Raw genomic sequence first — 19403 nt, 5'->3', positions numbered from 1 at the left:
ATTTCCCCCCTCTCTCTCTCCATGACAACAAAACTTTGTTCCCATGCCTCAAGTGGTCCATTTTTCCACAGCTGCCTTATCTCTCCAGCTCGGGCCCTCGGCTGCCAGGAGTGGGCGTTCCCAGAGAGGGAAAAGTGGGTCGCCGTGCCATCTGATCCATGTCAGCACATGCTCACCCTCATTCCAAAACAGATCAGCAGCGCGCAGCAGCAATGACTGACTTTCTGGAGGAGCGGCCATTCGGCTCGCACTACACCAACGTCTACCTGTCCATCTTTGCACTGTTCTGCTTCAAGCTCTTCGTCAAGATCAGCTTGAACATCCTCACACACTTCTACGTGGTCAAGGGGAACCGGAAGGAGGCGGCACGAATCGCCGCAGAGTTCTACGATTTCGGCCAAGGGCACAGTAAGTGATCCGAGTGTCTCCGAGAGACATGGAGAGGGTTTTGGAGAACATGTTATGCCTTTCTACAAGCCTTCATACACTTCATGCAGGTGTGTGCGTGTTTGTGTCTGTGCAAATGTGTTTGTGTGCTGTAAGTGAGCGTGTTCACAAATCTGTAACGTGTGAAGCATACAGGATTGTCGAAGAAAGCCTTGCTGACAGCAGGTCATGTTAATGATTAGATAAGATTCCAGGCTGTTGTGACTGGTTGATTTCTCTGGAAATACAAATATAGAGCAAAGTTGTGGTACAGTTTATGCTGCACGATTTAGGACGATTCGCAGTGTGAGACGACAGCACTCAAGAATGTATCATACTACTCTTCTTTGATTTCACTGCACATGCCTCACTTATAAATGTCCCAATAAAATGACTGGCATGCAACAAGTACACTGATGCAAATCCTTTTAACGCTGATTTTAAATAGACAAGTTTATGACTCCTGTATGATGAAAATATAACTACAAATGTAGTGATGCTACTGCAGTTTCTACTGGTGTTTATATCAAGCTCAAAATCACCATGTTAAAGAAGCATACTGTAAAAAAACAAAAAAAAACTTTTTATACTATTTAATATTTATTATGTTTACATAGTATTTTTTTAATTAAAATGTTAAGGACTTTTTTCCCCTCGCAATAACAATGTACAATTTATTGTTATTTTTATTATTATTATTGATTAATATATAAAAAATAAGACACAGTCCCCTATTATTATTTGGAAATAAACACTGGTATTTAAATTGTGCCTAGTAGTCATTATACAGTCTACGTATACATACAGTACAGGTGAAAACATAAAAAACAAATAACCTTGTCTTTTTTTAGTGTCTTTATTTATTTAACAAAAATTAAACCTAAAAGAAAAACACGCGGGCAATACTAAGTACCACACCCCTAAAAGCAGAAGTTTTTATAGAGAAGAGTTAAAGACAAGCAAAGATCTTAGAAAAGCAATTGTTGCTGCTTCCACAGGGCCTGGGCATATTGCAGTCAATAAGTCGACCATTAACTTATCTATGCCTGAGTATTGATCTAAAGCACACCAGTAAATCTAGATTAGAATGCAAAGAACAGAATTGATGTCCAGACCTTAACCCAACTGAAATGCTCTGGCGGGACATTAACAGAGCTGTGCATGAGCAAATGCCTAAAATCTGAATAAACTAAAGCAATGTAGTAAAAAAAGAATGGACAAAAATTCCTTCATAATAATGTGAGAGACTGATAATAACGGGAAATTATTAGATCTGCAAACTATTGAATCATTGGGGCTTCTTAGTATTGGCCAGCTTTTACTCTATGTTTGTTAAATAAATAATGGCATGCTAAAAAGGTTATATATTGTTTTTTATCTGAGGTCGTATTTTTCTCATACTGAGACCTGATACAATCAGATGATATTTATTATGCTTTTATACAAAATGTAGAAAGGAGAGTTAAAAGAGGGTTACTAACTTTTGACAAGAAAAACTTTAAAATCAGCTTTATACCAGTTCCTCCATAAAGTTTACATAGATAATCAAAATTAATACGGAGCTTATTGCTTAAAAGTGACAGGAGTCTGTCTATCTACAGAGTCTATGTGCTGGATTGTCAGAAGAACAATGACCTTCAGTAAAAGAATCTAGAAAACAACCAGCTATTTTGCTGACCACATTCATAACATTTGTCTCATGTGATGGAACAATTTCCCTTTTAACGTGACGCATCCTATCAAAGAGGCCGAGTTAATTCTGTGCTGAAGATTAAATCCGAGCCATAAATAGCTCAACAAGCTGCACACACACACACACACACACACACTGTAGGTCAATGGGAAAGTAAACACAGGCCATTAATAGTCTACATGTTTATCTCTGTTATAAATGACCTTACGCCATTACTAACATTAGCAACACATTGCGCATCGGAAACACACGACGATAAATGTCAAATTTGTGCTTCCTGTGTGGCTGGATGTTGTCAGTACGCTGATATTTAAAATGTGTGAATTTAAGGAGCTAGCTATGCTATGTTCCACTTAGGCTGTGTGTTCATTGTGTTGAGAAAGTATGACTTCATCCTACGTGTTCCTTATTTTAGACGTTTTCTGATACCTGTCATGTGACTTAGTACATCCAAATCCATGAAACTTAACCTAGTGATTAGTGCTAACATTATTTTAAGTTCTTTTAAGCTAAATTAGTCATGTACCTCAGACATTTGCTAGCTTATGCTTGTATCCATTACTCCTGGTTGCCTAGCAACAAAGCACATTAGTCAGTCAGATAGCTAGATAGCACTCAAGTTCTCTGTGACAAAAGCTATCAAGCATTTTATTCTTTGTCTTGCTAGTTCATTTATTTACTTTGTGGTCAATGTTAACATTATTTTACTAACATGTTAGCCATACAAAGACATTCCGTGATTTACAAAATATTCTGAGGGGGAAAAAAACAATATTTCAAATGTTTTTGTTTTGTTTTTACAGGGACTGACAAATATAGCTAGCATGCAATTTCAAATTTAGCAATTTAAAAATGTGGATTTTTTTTTCTGGAAAAGGACTTTTAGGCACAAGCAAAAACAATATTTTTTTTTATCATAATCAAAATGTAAATTATTTCTGAATTTTATAGAAAAACACAATATTATGTGCTGGACATGTTTTGTCCCTGTTTCCAAGTATGACTTATTTACTGTATGTGTCCATATTTCTTGGTTGCCACCTAGCTAGCAAGAGCAAAAGTTAGCTCTGTGGCAAAAAGGAACAAGAGTTTAAAGAAATCAGTTAGAAATTAGTTTCTTTTTCTTGTTTGTATCGATTATTTATTTGTTAAGAACATTTAATTCTGCAGTATGTGCTATAATGGGAAACAATTTTATTGTAGTAAAAAAAATCTTTTAAGTTTTTTTAAATAGCTTTTATCTGCTTTTTTTCTTTTTTTTTAGTAACTTATCAAATAAATTGGGAAAAAGATTCACATTCCCAATGTCTCTGTGTGTGCGTAAAATGGAAAACATGCTAGCCAGTTTAGTCTATGCGACGTCATCTTTTTCATCTGGCATCATATGTCTGGCAGAGGACGTTTGCTCATCTGGCAGATGTCGCCGAGACGTCCGTGCCAGATGTTAGAACGACGCTTACCCTACATATTTAAGACGTAAATGAATTAAAACGTCCCTGATCCGCCCTTTAGACGATGTTAATCAGATATTCATACATCTGCCCAATGTCTGATTCATGTCAAATAGACGTCGTTTTATTATAATACCCCCCCTCCCATTATTTTAATTAAATATAATTAACCATGGTCAACAGAATTCTGTGAAGGAAGGAAGCATAAGACAAATGGGATAAAATGGAGATTTTTATTTTATATTTAATAAAAACCCTGTTTTACACCAGCAGCAACTTACAAATGAGGTCTCAATTGGAAAAGATGTACAAAACATAAAACACCACAAATAAGTATTAATCATAGAAAAAAAATTAAACACCAACAGAAACGTTTTGTACTTTATAACTGTACGTTATGACTTTTAAATATGACCGTTAGATATGGTTGATCAGGAAACTCTTGAAGTCAGATGCAGACAGGACACTTTTCAGTCACAAGCTGCTGTGTAAAAATATAGAGATAGATATTCAATTAAAATTCATGATACTTAATTTAGCAAATTAATTATATTTATACTTTGTTCCTCTCGCTTCACAACTCATGAGAACAGACCGAAACCAGAACCGAACCGCAGATTAAGCACGCGCATATAACCGTCGGTATTTTAAGTGTGATTAAAAATACAAGAAATAGCTTAAACCAAAATAACGTGACTTAACATCGCTAAACAGCAGGTGACATTGATGTTTAGTATTTCGTTTTTATTTAGAAAGATGGAAATAAATTCCTGCTTACCTTTTCCACACGCCCGCCAAACGTTTGTCTTCTTAACAAACTGTGTTCTCTTCTTGCGATATCTTCTTGCGATGTTTGCTCTAATATTTCCGTTTTTTATAGTGACAAGATCTCTTTGGTTTATCTCAACATGATTGAATCTAATACATGTTAAGTTGTTGAATTTCAAGCAATATCTGGATTTAAAAAAAAAAAAATCACGTATTTCCCCTTAAATCATTTAAGCCATAGCTAATGCTACAGCTTCCCGTCCACATACCAGCAAATTTCGAGTGATAAAGATACGTCGTATAGACGTTGTATAGATGTAACGACGATGTATCATTTAACAGCTCATACAGGCGATCTACAGACGATCAAAATATGACTATAAAAAAACAAATGTGATGTTTACCAGATGTCTCCGAGACGTACCTGTGCTATCTGGACCCTCTTTTAATTGTGTGTTTGTGTAGGAAACATTATAAAAAGCAGCTATTTGTCATATATTAGGCAAATACAACCTCAAACAAACAACAACATAACTTTTTTCACCATGTCATTATTTACAGTATATAATAAAAATGCAATAATTAAAACAAACAAACAAAAAAAAACCATGCGGGTAATACTAAGTACCCCCTTACTGCTTCCACAGGATTTAAGAGGGTATGTTGCAGCCAGGTGCTGCTAATCATCAGGCCTTGATTGATCATCAGCAGGTGTGCAGACCTCTATTCTGCATTCTAATGCAGGTGGGTACTTAGTTTTGTCCAGATGTTTTATCTTCTTCTCTTTTTTAAACAATATAAATAAGGACTTATAAGTTATAAGTTGTTATTTAAGGTTGTATTTGCCTAATGCTAAGTTCTAATATGATAAAATGATTTTAAAATATGTATAAGAACACATAGAATTAAAAGAGGGGCCCTAACATTTGATCATGACTGTATAACTATTTATTTTATTGACTTTTTTTTTTGTTGCGTATTCCTCAAGGTAATCCAAATAACAAAAATATATTAAGTAGTAATAAATTAGAAATATTTAATAACGGAGATGTATAAATAGGCCCAATATGTAAGAAATATCCATGTTTGAGGAAAGAAAATAGTTAAAGTGTTTTATATATAAACATCTTATTTAAGTTGAATATTATGTCTGTAATTCTACGGTACAGGACTATGTCTGCATGGTATTTAACACTGCATTACGTATAATAATAGTGATTTTTTTTTTTTATTATTTCACTAATGAACCGTGACTTTTTCTCGTCGCGCGCGTTCCCGCTATCAGGATTCACTCTTTGCGTGCGCGCACCCGTTTCCCTTCGTGCTCGTGCTCGCGCATGTTCTCCATATAGCGCACAAACAAACATGCCTGAAGTTCCCGGGGCAGAGCACGAGCGCTCCGGAAACACGAGCAAGAAAAGAAAGCAGGAGAATTTGGACGAGTTGTCCGCTAGAAAGAAATCTCGCTGGGGGATTTTAACCAGTCAGGGTGAGTGCAGTGTGATTGTGTCTCACTGTTCTCTCTATAGAGAAATACACTGCGCACGAGACCGTGCTGTGCAAAGTGAGCAGATGTCGAGCTCGTGTTAAACAGGATCAATGTAGAACTGATAATCAGTAACTGATCAGCTCATCACTAGGTCTGAGTTTGGGGAGAAATGCATCAGAAAGAGGATGTACTGTATGTTATGCAACAACATCAACAACCCAAACGTGGTGCACCTGATATGGGAAGCCTAGAGGGTCAAAATATCTATAAATAAATCACACCAACCTGACAAATGGCATGATTTTAAAAAGGTCTTTTTATTTAAAAGAGGGGCTTTTAATGCTCGTTGTACCTGATTGTATAGTTTATCTGGGGAAAATATGCTTACGTTACCTATCAAACAGGAAATTATCCTAAGCATTAGTAAGATATTAATAAAGTTAAGTACTCACCATACAACATTTATTATACATTATTACTAGGAATGGGAATAACCAGTCACCTCCCAATACAGTATTTTTGTGATATCTTTGTGCCAATTCACGATTGTGTAAATATCCTGGATATTACATTTCCCAGATTTTGTTATAATTTTAAACCTTAAAAAAGTTTAATGATTAATTTAAGTCTATTTCTTATACCAACTTAAACGCAGCATTTAAACAATACAAACTAACTTCAAATACGAGTGTTACTGAGTAGCACGTATCTCTGCCATCCGCCATAATTATTATTACTAAACAAACTTAGCAAATAATTCACTCCCACCACACAGGATGAAAATGTGTAAATAGCTCAGAGTGCACCACTTGTAGGATTATAAAGAAACTGTGATGTTTCACCTCCTCAGATGCCTCCAAAGTCTTAAAATTCAACTTGACCGAGCATGCGGGTTGAGTGGCTGTGAGCTCGAGGGTGCATGCGGCTTATAACACAGTCAACTGTGTCAACTTATAACAAAGTCACTGTGAGGTAGATGATCTGCTGTATTATAAATCTGGCTTCTTCAGGGTCTATTTCTAGAAGGAGATAAAAAATAAATTACATTTGGCAATATTGTGTGTAAAATGTCACTCACTTGATATACATTTTTTTTTTAAAAGCTATTGTATAAAAGCATGATCATGCTTGTAACAAAGCCTGTTATATTAAATATCGACATGGCTGCGATTAGCTACAGTATTAATCTGCTTTTTGCTTATGGTGTATTGTGGGTGTGCTGATTTTTCGTCATACCTGAACACTTGCTTTTGTGATAGTTCTTAATTAGTGTTTATGTCTTGTGTTTATAAATCAAAATAATTAGTAATCTGAAAAAGTGAAGCCTATCACTTACTCTCGTTACCTAGGATGTTCCCATCACTAGGCAAGTCAGTTTCCCGAATTTTGTTGTATTTACACAGTAAAATTTTCAGTAACCAAGTATAATATTTTAATTTTTTTTATGATGCTTGTCTTAAAGTCATGAACAGCACAAATCATTATTAAATATTTTTTTCCTCCACACATTACTTTGGCAAAATTCAATTGTTTAGCTTTTATTAATATATAAAATATATTTTCATGATGGCGCTAAGGTGATACATATTCAGTAGAAATAATACTTTGAATTTTTATCCTTTGCTGAGTTAGCAATATGCAATACGAAACGCTAGTGATGCTGGGTGGCGCCAGTGAGTCTTTATGGTAAACACCAAGTACTCTAAGGTGTACTGTGCTGCCAGTGATTTTAGGATATTCTGTAGGAAATTGATAACACTTTCATTTCACTATAACATTCCCAGTATCTAGTATTTCATTTTAACTCAATGCTTTAAACATTCTTTAGGCCCAGTCACCTGTGTATGTTAATGCTAAGTACCAATATAACCATTCTGGTTTTCACTTTCCATACATAAAATACATGGAATATCCAACATTTTATTATAAATCAGACTGTTAAGTGTTCTGAATATTATATATATATACAGTGGTGTGAAAAACTATTTGCCCCCTTCCTGATTTCTTATTCTTTTGCATGTTTGTCACACAAAATGTTTCTGATCATCAAACACATTTAACTATTGTTCAAGGATAACACAAGTAAACACAAAATGCAGTTTTTAAATGATGGTTTTTTATTATTTAGGGAGAAAAAAAATCCAAACCTACATGGCCCTGTGTGAAAAAGTAATTGCCCCCTGAACCTAATAACTGGTTGGGCCACCCTTAGCAGCAATAACTGCAATCAAGCGTTTGCGATACCTTGCAACTAGTCTTTTACAGCGCTCTGGAGGAATTTTGGCCCACTCATCTTTGCAGAATTGTTGTAATTCAGCTTTATTTAAGGGTTTTCTAGCATGAACCGCCTTTTTAAGGTCATGCCACAACATCTCAATAGGATTCAGGTCAGGACTTTGACTAGGCCACTCCAAAGTCTTCATTTAGTTTTTCTTCAGCCATTCAGAGGTGGATGTACTGGTGTGTTTTGGGTCATTGTCCTGCTGCAGCACCCAAGATCGCTTCAGCTTGAGTTGACGAACAGATGGCCAGACATTCTCCTTCAGGATTTTTTGGTAGACAGTAGAATTCATGGTTCCATCTATCACAGCAAGCCTTCCAGGTCCTGAAGCAGCAAAACAACCCCAGACCGTCACACTACCACCACCATTTTTTACTGTTGGTATGATGTTCTTTTTCTGAAATGCTGTGTTATTTTACGCCTTCCAAACCTTCCAAAAAGTTAAACTTTTGTCTCGTCGGTCCACAAGGTATTTTCCCAAAAGTCTTGGCAATCATTGAGATGTTTTTTAGTAAAATTGAGACGAGCCTTAATGTTCTTTTTGCTTAAAAGTGGTTTGCGCCTTGGAAATCTGCCATGCAGGCCATTTTTGCCCAGTCTCTTTCTTATGGTGGAGTCGTGAACACTGACCTTAATTGAGGCAAGTGAGGCCTCCAGTTCTTTAGATGTTGTCCTGGGGTCTTTTGTGGCCTCTCGGATGAGTTGTCTCTGCGCTCTGGGGGTAATTTTGGTCGGCCGGCCACTCCTGGGAAGGTTCACCACTGTTCCATGTTTTTGCCATTTGTGGATAATGGCTCTCACTGTGGTTCGCTGGAGTCCCAAAGCTTTAGAAATGGCTTTATAACCTTTACCAGACTGATAGATCTCAATTACTTTTGTTCTCATTTGTTCCTGAATTTCTTTGGATCTTGGCATGATGTCTAGCTTTTAAGGTGCTTTTGGTCTACTTCTCTGTGTCAGGTAGCTCCTATTTAAGTGATTTCTTGATTGAAACAGGTGTGGCAGTAATCAGGCCTGGGGGTGACTACAGAAATTGAACTCAGGTGTGATAAACCACAGTTAAGTTATTTTTTAACAAGGGGGGCAATCACTTTTTCACACAGGGCCATGTAGGTTTGGAATTTTTTTCTTTCTAAATAATAAAAACCATAATTTAAAAACTGCATTTTGTGTTTACTTGTGTTATCTTTGACTAATAGTTAAATATGTTTGATGATCAGAAACATTTTGTGTGACAAACATGCAAAAGAATAAGACATTAGGAAGGGGGCAAATAGTTTTTCACACCACTGTATATATATATAAAATCTTTCAAAAAGCAAAAAAAAAATTTTATTTTAAAATGGACGAAGCTTTCACACACAAGAACCACGATACGTAACATACTTGATTTTGTCCACAGTAAAAAAAATAATAAAAATGAAAAATAATTTATGCTCTAAATGTAATTAATTTATTTAGAGCCTAATGCATAAAATTCCTAAGAACTCACACTCACATAAATTCACATTAGGAAATTAAAATTAGAACCCTGGATTGTTAACGTTGGCTAATATATATGGTTTTTAAAGTTTGAATGTGAAATACTGTTAATCACTTGGAAGGAGCTGCAGCAGTAAAACAAGTTTGAGAACTGTATTTTACACTAATGTTTGTCCCGATTGGCCTTCCATTCGGCTACTCAGCTCTTTCCTTACACTGTATGTAACCTGATTGGATATTTTTACATTAAAATCGTTTGAAACCTATGATAGAAATGTGTGCCAAGTGTGGGAAGTTAGTCAAGTTTATTTGAATTGATTATTTGATTATATAAAAAAAAAAATATATATATATAATATGTGATATATATCACATCTTACATAACAAATTTTTATTTCAGTAGCAATGTGTGTGTTTTTCTCTCAATAAAACACAACTCATTATATATAATTATAATTAAATATACATTTCAATTCATAATACATGAGCACTTAAGGAAAGGTATTCTAATCTTCCTAAAAAAATAAAATCCGGCCTTTTTGGTTTATGAAAGTCATACACTTCAGTAAGTGTTAGGATTTAATTGATGTTTAGCTTTTTAGCATTTGTTCACTTCACCTCCTACACTAATTAGCGCACTTATTTTAAAATGCATTAATAATTTGCTGTAAATAGCAGATTTGGGTAAGGCCATGGGAAATCTGTTCTATGTTTAGTTCAGGACATTCGACCCCATCTAGCAAAGTCATGCTGCCAATGCAGCTAAAGTGAAGAGCGCTTCAGTGTGTGGGGGAGAAACACAGCCGGGGAGCACTTCACTAATCAGCCTGTATGTCTCATCTACATTTTTAAAATTGTAATTCATAATCACAGGAGCAACAATGTCTAGACCTAAGTGTCTGTCTGTGATTTCTTCCTCCTCAATCGTTACCACTAATAGCCTTCAAAAAGCATTAAATAATACTGATAAACACCAAATACAACCGCTGTGTCTGTGCTAACTGGAGCTCGAGTTTCTGAGAGTCTGTTTTGGTAAATCCCAGGGACTGAACACTTTACAGAATATTAATCAGCTTCCACTGACTCACACAGAAAGGGCTTCTAAATAAAGAGAAAACTTCCCAGAATCCCTCAGTGCTGCAGTCAAACCCAGCGAGAGAACAACACTGGAAAAAATAAGGAACCCAGTGACTGGGAAAACTTGGCTGTTCTTACTGGTGGAAACCTCACATTTATTTATTATATATATATATATATATATTCAGGCAATGTGGTTCCTGAACCTGGCTTCGTTTATTTTTCTCTTTCTTTAGTCTTTTTTTTTTCTTCCTTTCTTTCCTTCTTTCCTTAGTTTCTTTCTTCTTTTCTTTCCCTCTCTCCTTAATTTCTTCCTTTCTACATGTCTTCCTTCATTCCATTCTTTCCTCCTACATTGCTTTCTTTCCTTCATCCTTCTCTTTCCTTTTACATTTTCCTTTAATCAGGTTTTCACCAGTGCCTCTAGTTCTAGTTATATTTTGTGTAAAGATGAATTATATGCAGTTACTTTCATTATATATAATTACTTATCTATAAATGATGAAATGCAAAGTTTAATAAATTATATAATAATTGCTAAAAATAGTTGATGCATTATTTTTATATAGTGTATTTTAATCTATACTGCTACCTACTGCTTACAACAGCCTAATAATAAGAAGAACTGTTAAACACACACAACAACAACAACAATAATAATAATAATAATAATAATAATAGTTTATCTAGTCTCAGAAAGTAATCAAGTCTGTTTTTTAATGCTTAAAATCAATCTTTTTTACAAAGTGTTTGCTAAAAGTTTATAAAACAAGCCCAACATTTTCATATGCATATAGTGTAATTTTACCACCACAAAGAAATTAGTTAATCACTGTGCAGGCACGGGACACATGGTGACCACCACCACCACAACCACACTAAGCTCAACAGCGCCAACAGTTATTCTTAAAGGTAGATTACATTTCTTTATCTTGATACTCGGTCAGTCATTAAACTCATCAAAAATGCTCTGGAGTGTAAAGATGACAGGAGTGCTTTCATCCGCAGGCGGTCATGTCATACTCGTATCAGTGGCTAGACGTGCCTTGGGGAGATGGAGACCTGGGTACGTACAGTGCAGAAAGACTTTATTTATTTATTTATTTATTTATTTATTTTTGCAGAGGGTTGAGGAATGAGGGTTGTGTAAGGTTTGTCACTTGCACATGAACACTGCCAACTGGAGATCAGAAAATATATATAGCTCAGAGGAGAGAAATCCATTGGGAAATATTACAGCCTGACTGCTAAAAAGGGTGTGTTTACAGACTAGAGCTACATATCTGTTAATAGGATCAATCTTAACAACTTAATGAGCCTTTTATTTTCATTGTGTAGAGTTTTTTTTTGTGTTAAAAGGACACAAAATGAAAGAGTTGCAATTTAAATGCCTGGCCAAAAAAAAAAGACTTTAGGTCAAATTATTGGCCTGCGTCAAGTACCGAAAAAAACAGTTAAGGGGATCTGAAATTACTGGAATTGGTTTAAGAACACATTGTTAAAAACTCTGCTGAACCTTAAAGTTGGAGTTGGAGAATGCTTTGTAAAGATGCATTTTACTATATTTAATAGTAAAAGTAAAAGCATTTCCACATGCACGGCGGGACGAGAACTCACAGTTATAAGAAAACCACTTCTTAGTGAGACTTATCAGGAAAAAAACTACACTTAACTTAAGGGAGTATAAAGATTAGACTTTGCAGCAATGGAAAAAAGGTCATGTGCTCTGGTGAGTCCAGACTGACCCTATTCCAGTGTGATGGGCGTGTCAGGGTAAAAAGGGAAGCACATGAAGTGATGCAGTCATCATGCATAAAAAGGAGGCAGTGTTATGATCTCGGGTTGCTTCAGGTGGTCAGGTCTAGGCTCAGCAACGGTTTGTGGCAATAAAATGAAGTCAGCTGATGACCTGAATGTACTGAATGACCAGGTTATCACATCTAAGGATTTTTTCTTCTTGTATGGCATGGGCAGATTCCAGGATTGAAATCGTGAACGTGTGGTTCTGGGAGCATAAGTAATCATTTTCACACATGAACTGGCCAACACATTGTGTGCTATGGTCAAAGCTACAGGCTCCCAGTGCGATCTTGAAGGTTTTGGCCAGGCAGTGTACCTGTATTATTTTGAGTAATTAGAGAGAGGTTTCATTTTATACATCTTGTAAAGCATGGCAATATTACCCAAATATCTACTTGTATTACTTACATTGACTTATTGCACACATAACCTAAGAAACTGCAGCTCATTAAAATAATCATAAAGCAATTTATCTTAATATGTGGGGCTGCTGTCAAAAACTTGGTGCCATGAACCAGACGCCGTACCTCTAAACCTTTCTCTAAGAATTAAGGAAACTGGATTTCTGGATTCCTTTTGTTCGAGTGTTAGAAGAGAACTCAGGAGAGAAGAGCAGTTGTTTTGTAAAAGTGTAGAACCAGTAAAAAAGTATGCTAACTATAAATCCAGTTCATTAACTATGGGACACATTGGAGTGTCTGAGTTTGGTGTATAAGGAAATAAGTAGATGAGGTCATGACAATGCACATTAGTTCACAAGAATAGGTGAGGGCATAAAAAGCATTAATATTCTAAATAATTTGGAGCATACAGTATATCCTTGATCAGGTACTGTATTCTAGGTTTTGTCGTATGGCAATGTTGCTATGTGACCTTATAAGGGGAAAATGCTGAGTAACCGGATTTTATAAACCTTTTACACGTAATAAAAGGTTTAAACAGAGCTTTTAACCTTAATCGAGCATTTAAAAGGCCAAACTGAAATCACAAACTCTGATTATGATTGCATGGCAACAAAAAAATCTGTCAAGCAAATATTCTAAGTCTGCTGACTGTATAGTAGCATCAAATTTTTAATATTGTGTGTGTGCGTGTATGTTATAGGCTCATGGGCGGACAGATCTCCACTCCATGAAGCTGCAAGCCAGGGACGCCTTCTGGCCCTAAAGACCCTGCTCTCACAGGTGTGCACGCACACACACACACACACACACACACACACACACACACACACACACACACACAATCCAATTACAATTCATTTAATATGTGTTTTTCTCCTATAAGGGTTACAATGCAAACCTTGTCACCATTGATCATGTGACTCCACTGCACGAGGCGTGTCTGGGCGATCACGTGGCGTGTGCCAGAGCGCTCATCGAGGCCGGAGCTAACGTAAGTTCTTACATAACCATGGATAATACTAATTACTGATTGAAGGGTCGTCCAAATTAAATGTGTGCCATGCTGTGGACTGTGTGTGTGTGTGTGTGTGTGTGTGTGTGTGTGTTAGGTCAATGCTACCACCATCGATGGCGTGACCCCTCTATTTAACGCCTGCTCTGCGGGCAGTTCTACGTGTACAGAGGTTCTACTGGAGCACGGTGCTAATCTACAGCCTGAGCCATGCCAACCCTCACCCATCCACGAGGCCAGCAGTAAAGGTGACCATTTCCCATCCTGTTTAAAAATATATACTGTATACTGTTTGTGTGTTTCAATGACAGCATGCATTTTACGCCTCTATCAGGCTGTGATATTCTCCAACAAGAAAATGTTCTAGATTTTTGTTTTAGCCCTGAGTGGCATGCCGCTAACATCAGTGTTTTGTTCAGGAAGGACGGCGTGTGTGGAGGCTCTGATATCTTGGGGAGCAGATGTGGATTACGACATTCCTCACTTAGGAACGCCACTTTACATCGCCTGCGCCTCCCGAGAGCTCCAGTGCACACGCAAACTTCTAGATGGAGGTCAGGGCAACAAATCAGAAAACCTGTCCTACTGATTAACAGCTAACTCGAATCTCATGTTTTATTGTCATATTTTAATAACTCAGTTGTTAGTGTTAGTCTTGAGTACTAGTGATGCGTGGGTCGTCTGGTAACCCGCGGACCCCGCGGGTCGAGTTAAGGCGGGTAAAGAAATTGTCACTTTATTTGCGGGGCGGGTCATTAAAAACAAAATTAAATAAAAAATCCATGTATGTTGCGTGCAATTTCCTATAGCTTATATTAAATATTTAGGAATATCTATTTTTAGGAATATCTTTTATTAAGTCGAACGTAAAAATGCTAAATGAACATTTCCGTGTGATAAATGAAAAAAAAAATGTCAGTGGTTATTTAGCGTAGGCTAAAATAACCTGTAGGCCTGCCCTATACATATCTATAATAAAAAATTGTTTAGCTCAGATTACAAACGCTGCTTTGTAAGTGTTTAAAATGTGTATCATTATCTTGTTATTAATATGATCTGTTTATCGATCATATTCATAATCATCTGTTGTTGCCAGTTTACAGGGCGATGTTTCCAAGCACTTTCAGGCTGAAATAAAGGCTGTTTTCATTTGAATTACAATGCCTAGTATGTCTATGTTGCGGGGCGGGTTGTAAAAATAGATACAGTGGTGCGGGGCGGGCTGGGGCGGGCCGAATAATTTTATAAAAACGGGACCCGCGGGTTGGAAAAATACCGACCCTAAATACCGCATCACTATTGAGTACTAAAGCAGTTTTAGTAATTTCAACATTAAAAATGTATTATTATTATTATTATTATTACATTGTTTATAACTACTAGCATGCTTTTTTATGTAATCCTATTTGACATGACAAAAATATGCGTAATATTAGCATTATACTAGCTCTATCGTTGCATATTAATTTATTTTTTAATGGAAGATAATAAAAAAGAAAAATATTTAGGAAAAAAATTAAAGTAATGATAGTTAAACAAAAATTGTAAAAACTTTGATAAAGATAAAAACAAAAAACATAACTGTCCCAAAAAAATGGAATTAAAGATAAAAGAAATACCTAAAAAATAACAATACATGAATGCATAAATAAATAAAATAAATATCCTACAACCATGTTAGAAATAGAAAAAATAGAAACTAATTTAGAAAAAAAGGAGCTTCTTTCTTTAGCATTTTTTTTTTTATTAAAAAATGAGAAGTTGCACTTTTTATTGTTACAGTTAACGTTGTCTTCCTGTTTTCACTTACACAAAGTTTTCTTTTAAACAGATTAGAGAATTGAACAGGACTATGTGTTACAAATGTCAGGAACATTGTTTTATAGGTAACAGATTTAACAGAATTAAAACCATTATAATGGTGTCCGGTGCAGGCGCTAACGTACAGAAGGGGCGATTCCTGGACACTCCGCTTCACGCCGCCGCGCAGAAAGACTGCCCAGAGATTGTGAAAGTGCTGCTGGAGTTCGGCGCCAACATCAACGCTCGAAACCTGGAGCTGCAGAGGGCGGTGGAGACGGCGCCCCCTAGCAGCCTGGCAGAACGCATGTTACTGCATTATGAAGGTAATCACTTCAATTTAGATTCTCATACGGTAGTACAATGCAGCCGGTTTCTTTTTAATTCCAAATGTACAGTACTCGATCAGCCATACGTATTGGATCCCTCCCGCTTGCTTCTTCTCTTTTGTACTACAGCTGAAGGCTAATGTTACTAGCAACAAGCAGAAGCGTATATATATTCGCTGAGTTTAACTTCATACATACATTCAAGTGTTAAGATGAGATCAGAGAGACTGAAAATAGCCGTAGTGATGTCACTTCCTCCTGTAGCTTTTAATCAGTTTTAGAGGGAGGGCCTAAAGTGTAAAGATGACGTTTGTGATGGTGCTGTGAAAGATAATACATTCTCTGCTGCTTTGAGGTGCGTGTGATGATTTAAACATCAGTAGCTACATGCTATATGTAAGCTAGCTACTGTATGTTCTCATCAATTACACCGGTGATAATTTATTGTTATTTATTGGTGTGTGTGTTTTTGTGTAGTTAATCCACGCTCTCTGAGTGAGCTGTGCAGGTTGTGTATCAGAGAGTACCTGGGACGCACAAGGCTTCATCTCATCCCTCAGCTCAGACTGCCGCCTCTACTCCACAGATTCCTGCAGCACAGATAGACACCTGTCTGTCTCTCTCTCTCAGCCCATCTCTCTCTTTCTTTCTCCCTCTCTTTCTCTCTCTCTTAGCCCATCTGTTTCTCCCTTTTCTCCTTTTACCTGTCCACTGTCTCCGTCTGTCTCTCTCTCTCTATCTTCCTCTCTCTCTCCACATATTATAGTAGCCATCTTTCTCTTTGTTTCTCTCTGTCTCTCTGTTTGTGCCTATTTTACTGACTATCTATCCATTCATGCTGTCTTCATCTCTCTTTCCATCTGTCTCTCTTCTTCTTTTTCTGTGCCCAAGAGTCTCTCATCTGTCTTTTTCACTCTCTTCCTTTACCTGTCTGTTTCTGTCTCTGTGTCTCTTTATCAATCTTTTTCTCTACCTGTCTCCTCATTGTCTCTATCCATGTGCCTCAGTTTCCAAATTTTCCCTTCTTGTCTCTATTTGTTGCTCTATCCAACTCTGTCTCACTAACCTGTTCCTGTCTGTCCATTTGTTTCTCTCACTCCACCTGTCTGTGTTCCACCTTCCTCTGTTTTTCTCTTTCTCCAGTGTCAGTCTCTCAGTCTGTGATATTATTTTATATTTTATCTTCATATTTCTCTATTTCCCCTCAAGTGCATTTATTGGCTTCTTTATACAGTAACACAACTGAATAAACTGCTTGCTCCTGATTTAAAGATGATGTCTGTAAAAATATGTAATTTGTTTATTGTATCAAAATTCGTAACATTGTTTAACATCAGTCTGTGTTCGTTAGGAAGCATCTCACACCACGTTCACACTAGCGGGTAAAAAAAAAGGTGGCCCTTTATCTTCTAGATTTTCTCTTTCTTTTACGAAGATTGGCTTAAACATGACGAGTCTAAATGATTAACTGTAAGACACTGTACTGTGTGTTATGAATTACTTTAAAATCACATTTTCCTTTCTTTTATTTCTTGCTAGAAAGTTTTCACTCAGCCCTTTTGAAAGCGTTAGCTGTCTGAATGTGTTGAGATCAGCGACTCCCCTTTGCTCCTAATGTGAACGTGGACCTTCTGAAATCCATATTACAAAACACAACCGAAAATGTCACACACACACACAGGCTTCATCTGTCCTTCTGCTTAGTCAATTAATTAACTGTGAATGTCAGTGTTGGAAATGCCGATTTCTTCGTTCTCACATCTCATACTGTTTGATCTGGCGGTGTGTTCATCCTGACAAGTGTGTATCCTAATCACAACTGTACAGTGTTTTACTGAAACATCAGCATGTAAACAAATAAACAGAAATATACAATAAGAATGTTTAATGAATGTTGCTTTTTTTTTTTTTTTTTACTTTTTTTAAGACTTTTTTTTTGTTTGTTCATGTGCACTGAAAACCTACCTGAGTGTCTAAATAATTAGTAAATGTCTAAATGATTTTAAAAAAAGGCAGTGACGGAATGGTCCTGGTTAATATTGTGCCTTTAACCCAGCATGGGGAGAAACGAGATCAGTATGAAAAGGAGTGCCAGCATCGCAGAAAAGGGGTGTGATGTTTCAAGAAATGTGATATTTTTACAGCACTGGGGGCATTTCAAAAAGAAAACAGTTAACAGCAAAAACATTCAGGAACTAAACAAAATGAGTATACGAGTCAGAAAATGGGGAGACAGTGAGGCCCTGGAGCTTTTTACCTTGTAAGGAAAGCACTGTGTTTGGTAAGTGATAAAAATGTTCATGACTAGCAAAAGCACCTGAACACTCAGTTAATTCACTACTATGAATTATGCAAGGAATTGCTGACGCATGTGTTATACATCACATTAAACCCTGGTGCTCTTGTGTTACATGTCACAATCCTCTGGAGTCTGGAACACTGACATGCAGTCACCTGAAAATATTAAACATGAGCAAAGGAGGCATGTTAAGGGTCTTCATAGTGGATTTATAGTGTGATATATGTGCCAAAGACCCTTTAGAAAAAATAAATACAAAAACTTCACCATATGCCGATTTTAACTTGTTTTGTGGAGCTTCTAGTGTACAGTAAACAACCTTGCGAAAAGCTGATGCATTCATATTAACCTGCACTTCTGCTTAGGGCTGCTGTTACAGAATTAACCAACACTTTCTAACCAATCAAATTTACAGAATTTAAAAAAGACAATTACCAGATACAACATTCACAGCTATTCCAGTGGGAGCGTTTTGACAGCCCTTGGGTCTCAGAACAAAGCTGGATGTGTCTTAAAATATCTGTGTGCTTTATTCGTTTGTTCTTTCTATTCATATTTAGTTAATATTAAATGATTTCAAACAATTTCAAACAATTATTCGGCTTCAGTTCTGCCATGAAATTACTGATGAGAAAATCAGCTCCTTGTCTGTTAAATCTTTAAAACCTATTAAACAACCTGATTAGTCAAAAGTTAAAAAGTACCTAATGTCACTGTGCTGCTTTTGGAAAAACAAAAACAAATTAAAAAATATATATAAAATTTTATATTTGAATAATAATAAAAAAGCATACGTGCATACATTTTGTTTATTAGTTGTATGTTATAAATTACTAAATGTTTATAATGGTTAATAAATAGCCAAGGAATAAAAAAGATTACATGCTGAGGTTAAAAATTATATTTAAAAAAAAGTCTAAAACCTTCTTAAAATGATATAATTACCATACGCAGCTAGTTTAGGTTCAAGATCAATAAATAGAAGTAAACACGAACCTTTACTACAGTGGTTAACAATAAATGACTGTAAAAGACAATTTGAGTGCTTAATCTTTTTAATAAGAATCTTCAAATCTTTATGATCACAAATGC

The 19403-nt window shown here is 36.2% G+C and overlaps 1 protein-coding gene across 5 annotated transcripts; it reads left to right on the top strand.

Annotated features, from left to right (window-relative positions):
- Positions 1-190: 190 nt before the first annotated feature.
- Positions 191-17882, top strand: asb5b (ankyrin repeat and SOCS box containing 5b). Of its 5 annotated transcripts, XM_053502285.1 has the most exons (9): positions 347-408; positions 4986-5082; positions 11676-11733; positions 13572-13651; positions 13755-13862; positions 13981-14131; positions 14303-14437; positions 15818-16009; positions 16490-17882. In XM_053502285.1, exons 2-9 carry the CDS (start codon positions 4999-5001, stop codon positions 16615-16617), a joined length of 936 nt encoding a protein of 311 aa, XP_053358260.1. In that variant the 5' UTR covers positions 347-408; positions 4986-4998; the 3' UTR covers positions 16618-17882. The 5 variants fall into 5 exon arrangements, with proteins under 5 accessions (XP_053358259.1, XP_053358260.1, XP_053358262.1 ...); XM_053502288.1 differs by lacking the exons at positions 347-408; positions 4986-5082 and adding an exon at positions 5758-5827; XM_053502284.1 differs by lacking the exons at positions 4986-5082; positions 11676-11733 and having other exon boundaries at positions 191-408.
- Positions 17883-19403: the final 1521 nt, after the last annotated feature.

The sequence above is a fragment of the Clarias gariepinus genome, chromosome 8 (genome assembly GCF_024256425.1).
Source record: "Clarias gariepinus isolate MV-2021 ecotype Netherlands chromosome 8, CGAR_prim_01v2, whole genome shotgun sequence".
Classification (NCBI taxonomy): domain Eukaryota; kingdom Metazoa; phylum Chordata; class Actinopteri; order Siluriformes; family Clariidae; genus Clarias; species Clarias gariepinus.
The sequence above is the reverse complement of the archived record's forward strand: the minus strand, read 5'-3'. Positions and strand labels throughout refer to the sequence as shown.